This window comes from Galeopterus variegatus, unplaced genomic scaffold (genome assembly GCF_000696425.1).
Source record: "Galeopterus variegatus unplaced genomic scaffold, G_variegatus-3.0.2 Scaffold841, whole genome shotgun sequence".
Classification (NCBI taxonomy): Eukaryota; Metazoa; Chordata; class Mammalia; order Dermoptera; family Cynocephalidae; genus Galeopterus; species Galeopterus variegatus.
This window is the reverse complement of record NW_007726952.1, coordinates 41,438-47,841: the sequence shown is the minus strand read 5'-3', so window position 1 is coordinate 47,841 and position 6,404 is coordinate 41,438. Positions and strand designations below refer to the sequence as shown.

The 6,404-nt window shown below is 36.5% G+C and overlaps 1 protein-coding gene across 1 annotated transcript in view; it reads right to left on the bottom strand.

Moving 5' to 3' along the window:
* HMCN1 (hemicentin 1) overlaps window positions 1–6,404 on the bottom strand; it is a gene marked incomplete at its 5' end in the record, with an annotated part of 218,465 nt that overhangs the window by 172,872 nt on the left and 39,189 nt on the right. The window contains 3 exons of the mRNA XM_008572836.1: window positions 1,160–1,283; window positions 4,708–4,862; window positions 6,166–6,288. Of these exons, the coding sequence (XP_008571058.1) occupies window positions 1,160–1,283; window positions 4,708–4,862; window positions 6,166–6,288 (402 nt within the window). The remainder of the gene's footprint in view (window positions 1–1,159; window positions 1,284–4,707; window positions 4,863–6,165; window positions 6,289–6,404) is intronic.

Sequence of the window (6,404 nt, the reverse complement as noted above, 5' to 3'; positions counted from 1 at the left end):
ATTACTCAGTGAAAGAATAAAGGCTCTCTTGAGAAATGTGGTTTAGGGGCCGGCCCGGTGGTGCACTGCTACAGTGCGCCGCTTGGGAAGTGCTGCAGCGCTCCCGCCGAGGGTTCGGATCCCACATACAGACCGGCCGCTCACTGGCTGAAAAAAAAAAAGAAAGAAATGTGGTTTATATGTGTGAACATCTGTAAGCTAAGTGTTCATATTTGGGGAACTGAGGAAAGAATAAACTGGTTTATTGCAAACATTTAGGGACCTCATGATTGGAATCTTTTAACTGGTTGATTCAAATAAAAAATATGCAAAGAAGCAAATTAGAAAAATTCAATATCCATTTTAATTTTTTTCATTCACTTACTATTTATTCTTTCATTCATTACATATTTTTTGTTATAGTCCTGGAAGTAAGCTAGGTGGTAGGGCATTATTCTAGATTTGATTCCTCAGTCAATGTGGAGTGAATATATGAATGAATGAATAAACGAATAAAAGATGGACAAGAAATCATGAGAATTAGAGAAAATGAATAACATGTGCATGGAAATCTTGACTAGCTTTCTGCAACTATCATGGCTGAATTAGAAAAGTCCAAGCCTCCAATCTTGGCCCTTTCTGATAAGCCTATAGAGATCTGAAATCTTATATTCAAGGTCACGTAGTCTTTCAAGTTTACTGTGAAGCTATAATATTAATGAGGTGCTCCATGGCCACCCAGAATTTTTTTATTAAAGCCCATAGGAAAAGACCCTGAGCCAAAGAGAGCTTCTATTCACAAAATCCTTCTTATAGGTAGGCAAGAAAATCACAGAGAAGACTAGGGAACAACCCTACAACTTCTGTCTTTTCAACAAAAGTTATCTGCAGAAAGTTGTCTGTTAAGAGAGTGCCGATAATTTGAAACACAGGACAGTGTATTTGTTTATGAGCTCCAGCATCTCCTATTTGACAACATGAAAACTGAAGCAATTATATATATATATATATAATATGAGCAATTATAATTACAATAATGTACAAAAAATTATTAGGTTTTTTTCTTACAGACAAAATAAACACATATTTCTTGTATACTGTAATTCAATAAAAATAAGCTCACGAAATTTTAGAATATGCCATGGAAATTTTTTTTGTTAAGATGTGGAAATTACATTACCATGCACATGCAGCTGAATGTGCTGTTGTGTTTCTCCAGCTGCATTGGTAGCCACACATGTGAATCTGCCAGCATCTTCCAACAGGGCTTTGGCAATTTGTAGAACTCGACCAGAAGACTGTATCTAATTGGGAGCAGAAAGCATAGCAGCATTTTGTACTTTATGCTGGAACTTCAAAACATTTGCTAGGATAGAAAACTTCATTTAAATTTATAATATCTAATTATATTTTCAAGCCAATATCTTAATTATCTTTTGATAGATTAGAGCCAGATCACTTCATCATGCCCAAGAAAGTAAATAATATGATATAAAAGCTTTTCTTATTCATTGTAAAACAGAAAATAAAATAACGTAAGGCCAACTGCTGGTATAGTCATAAAACTCCATTGAATAAAAGACTTTAGCACTGAACTATGAAGTAAGTGATGAAAGTTTAAGCTATCTGAAAAAACATGACCCCATTTTAAAAATACTTCATAAGTAGTTTTAAAACAATAAGATTTTGATTACATGGTGATGGAGGCCAGAAAAATAACAAAATTTATAAAATATGAATAATGGGAATGCAGATATATTTCTTCCTGATTGTTTTTCCTTATTTCCCTCTTAAACCCATTGCAACCGGCCTTCTCCATTTTGCAACTGGTGATTCAGAGGTTATTCTTTGAAACTGATTATTCTGAGGTTACCAGTCACTTCTAAACACAGTATCCAGCAGTCTGTGTAGTAAGCATATTCTCTCTTCCACCATCTACAGCATTTAGTGTGTTTGACGACCTACTTCTTGAAACTCTACTCTGGGTATAATGATACAGCATTCCATCAGTCCTCATTCTCTGACTTTTTTAGGAGATTACTTTACAGAATCTGCTTCCTCTTCCTGTCCTACAAGCAGGAAACATATCTGATAGTTTTCATCCAACCCCATGCCATCTGTGAAAAACCCTATGCAGATTTCTAAATTTACAGCTTTAGCCTCATCTTCTCTCCTGAGCTCTGTACTTGCAGCTCCAGCTACCTGCTGTTCAGGTTAGTACATGAAATTTAACATACCCAAAACTAAGCTCATAAATTCTTTCCTCGTATCCCTAAAACCTATGTCTCATTGCATGTTCCTAGTCTTGTTTAATGGCACCCACTATTTTTCCAGTCATCTAGGTTTTGGAGCCCACTTTGACTCCTATTAATTATACCACTATGTTTCTCAGATACACTGTTTTCCATTTCCACAGCCACCACGGGATTATAATAGCTTCTTAACTGATGTTCCAGTGTCTCCAACCTCTCCAACTGTTCTTAATCTATCTTGTATACTGTTGCCAGAATAATTTGTTTAAAATGCAAGTTTGATCCTTTTACCAGTCCCCCTTCAAAGCTCATTCATGGCTCCCCACCTTGCCCACAATGAAATCTGAACTCAGCATAGCTCTCAAGCCTCACCACATTCTGACCTCAAATGATCTTCTCCCCAAGCTCTCCCATGTAAACTTCTACTTAACCTATTTTCCACCCATATTATAATAAACGAGTAATAAGCAACACATTCGTACATCTCTTGACTATTGCACATGGCCTTTAAATGGCATAATTTATTGAGACACTGAACTAAGTTGGTCCTCTCTCCTTTGTCATTTTACTCTTTAATTCTCCCTCCCCTTGGATTAACTCATCCATGCCCATGGTTTCAAACATCATCGATGTGCCAATATCTCCAACCAGAGCTCTCCTTTGAGATTCAGGACCATACATTCAATGATCTACTGATTTGCAAAAGGATCAAATTTGCATGTTAAACATATTATTCTGGCAACAGTATGCAAAATAGATTAACAACAGTTGGGGAGGCTGGAGATACTGGAATATCAGTTAAAATCACTGGTTTATCTCAAAATCATCTCAACCCCCCAAATTCTAAAACTCAAATCACAGTTTTTTCCCCTCACACTTGTCCTCCTCCAGAGTGTCCCATCTCATTGGATGGCAAAATTATCCATGCAGTTGTGTAGGTTAAATTCCTAGGAGTCTCCCTTGGCATATTCTTTTTTCTTCACCTTTCATGAACAACCTTTCACCAACTCCCAATGATTTAACTAATAAAAATAAGTCTCAAATATATCCAAGTATCCTCATCTCCATGGCCAGCATGTGAGTCCAACTTTCTATCTTCTCTCTCTCCTACAAAAGCACAAATAGATCTTAATTGGTTTCTACATATCTACTCTTGTCTTCTCCAATTTATTCTTTGGAAGGGATCTGGGTAACTACTTAAAATGCAAGCCTGATTATGTTACTCCTCTCTTAAAACTCTCCAAAGGCCTCCCGTTGCCTTAAAGTATAAATAAAATGGTTAACCTTACTTAAGTGCCCCCGCCTGCACTTCAATATGTCTAATCCATCCTCTCCTTTGTTCTCTGTTCCTCAGTCTACTGGTTTTCTTTGGGGTCCTCAAGAGGCATCACGCTCTTCTTTACTTTAAGTTGTTTGCCCATGCACATCTTCTCTGAAATACCCTACACAGTTCCTTCTATTAGTTCATCCATTTAACTCTTATATATTCTTCAGAACCCCTTTATGGCTGTCCCCATAAATTTTCCTTACGTGCAAAGGCTTTCCTCATTGTGTTCTTCTAGCTTTCTATATTCTCTCTAAAATCACTCATTACAGTTCACAATTCTACCTTTGTATGATTACCTGATAAATGTTTGTGTCCCAGGTAAACAGTCATTTACCTGTGCTATATTTGAAGGTTACCTACTGAATCTTTCACTAGCACAAAGATGCGAGATTAGTTTCATTAAATTTGGAATAGGAATAATAAACAAACATATCCATCACGTCTACTGGGAAAAGAACTCAACGCATCTCTTATTATCGAGAACTTGCTACAAGTAAAATTCAAGCCCACATTAGTCAATCAATTTGATCCTAGGGGCAAAATCTATTAATTCTGATTTTTAAATGCATCATTTAGATTGTCCTCATTTGAAATCTATCTTCTTTCTACCGACCTACCTTCATCAAGTATGTACTAAGATATAGTTATATGCCAGAGACAATGATCAGTATGAAGAATATAGAAGTGAACTTCACAAGATTGATTGAATCTCTGCCCTCTTGAAGCTTATAAACTAGTTTTTAAATGTGTTTTTCATGACTTATTTCATTTAGGTTTATGTAGATATGACTTTACCTTAATCTTAGTTTACAGTGAACATATTGGGGATATATTGGCTTATTTTTGATAAATGCTATACATCCATAAAACACCAGTTTTTTGATAGCTAAAACAGGTATTAATCAAAATAATAAAAATACTAACCACTATGTTAAAATAGATAGCATTGTTAAGGTTAGTTAGTCTTTATTTAATTCCACTCTTCAAATCAAAATATTAAGTTAAATTCTTAAAAACTTTAAGGAAAACACATATTGTTTTAATAAATTTTCCGCAAAACCTGTCCAAGAGGGAAATCTACAGTTAAGAATAATGTGATAGCTCCAGGAAGATCTTTCTCTATTTGGTTTCAGTAATATTTATACTTACTTTGAAGTTTCCTTGGGCAGTGTTCACAGGTTGGTGATCTTTTAACCATGTGATGGATGGATTTGGAATGCCATTGGCTATGCACTGCAAGGTCACAGGCTTGTATTTCACTACAGTTGTCTCAGAAAGGCCTGAGAACTTGATTGTTGGAGGAACTAGATTTAAGGAAAGGAGAAAGGAAGAGAAGGGAAGGGAGGAAGAGAGGAAGGAACAAAACCATAATCACTGGGGCCAAACACTTAAAAATATGTATGCAAAGAGCCTGAAACTAAAATTTAGAAAAGAGAAAATCCCTATTTTAACAAACAATGAAATAATTTTATTCCGTGCATTTAATTTATAATTTTTAGCAAGTTTAGAGATTACTTAATATGAATCTTTAATTCTCCAAATAATAAGTAAAATGTATTTATGGCTACTGCAATCAACATGTATGTTTGGCTTAGACCTTTTGATGTTTTCTCAGTCTATAGTGACCTGCTGTTTCTCAAGAGCTACCTCATTAAATCAGGGTGGGTTTCTGGCTGTATTTATACTGTATGAGTCTGACCCCAGCAGGGCCGATTGAACCTGGGATGGTAACTTGTTTTAAGCTGGGCCTGCCAGAATCCTTCCCTCAGGAATTGAAATTTAGACTGAGAAACAGGATTATCTATATTCCATCATGGGACATGGGACTGAAAAAGCAAGACAGTCTACAGAGACAGAGGGAAGAATGAAGTTGACACTAATAGACAACTCTTCTTGTGGCTTCTAAATGGCTCTCCAGTTTCTGGTTCCAGTCTCTCCCTTCCCAAGTTCTGCCAGCAAGTGAGACACATAATACCTTGGCAGAGGGTTGCTTCTTTCATTAGATTAATGGTTATGACCCTAATGTGCCAGTTCTGTGAATGCACTTATGTGCCCTGGATCCTGCCATTATCTCTCAGCCTCCTTCTGGAGACTACTCTATTTATAATCCCTCCTGTTTTGGCTAAGCCCTTAAATGCTGACACAACCCCTTTCCTTGGAAGTTGCTGCCTGCCTCTTCTGTCTTATTTGGTCTTATTCCTCAAACCATGGCATTCTATATAGAACACACTTCCTAACATTTAAATTCTGTCTAAATTAATTCACCTGATACTTCTTGGCTGAGCCTCAAAGTCAGTAAAATGACTTGAAATCATCCATTATTTCACTTCAGTTTGCATCCTTCATACTATTTTCCACAACTCAAGATTTGTCTACATTATTGAGCTACAATCTGTCTAAATTAATTCACCTGATACTTCTTGGCTGAGCCTCAAAGTCAGTAAAATGACTTGAAATCATCCATTATTTCACTTAAGTTTGCATCCTTCATACTATTTTCCACAACTCAAGATTTGTCTACATTATTGAGCTACAATCTGAATTAGACAGTGAAACAATGCATAAATTAATCTCAAATGTAATGCTCCTGTCCCTTCTTCAGCCTACCATGAACAGTCACTTCAAATTCCTTCTTGTGATCTCCAGCAGTGTTTGTTGCCACACACTGATAAAGACCTGTGTCTGACACTTGAGCCTGAGTAATAACCAGTTTGCGTCCATTTAGATACCATGAACAGTCACTTCAAATTCCTTCTTGTGATCTCCAGCAGTGTTTGTTGCCACGCACTGATAAAGACCTGTGTCTGACACTTGAGCCTGAGTAATAACCAGTTTGCGTCCATTTA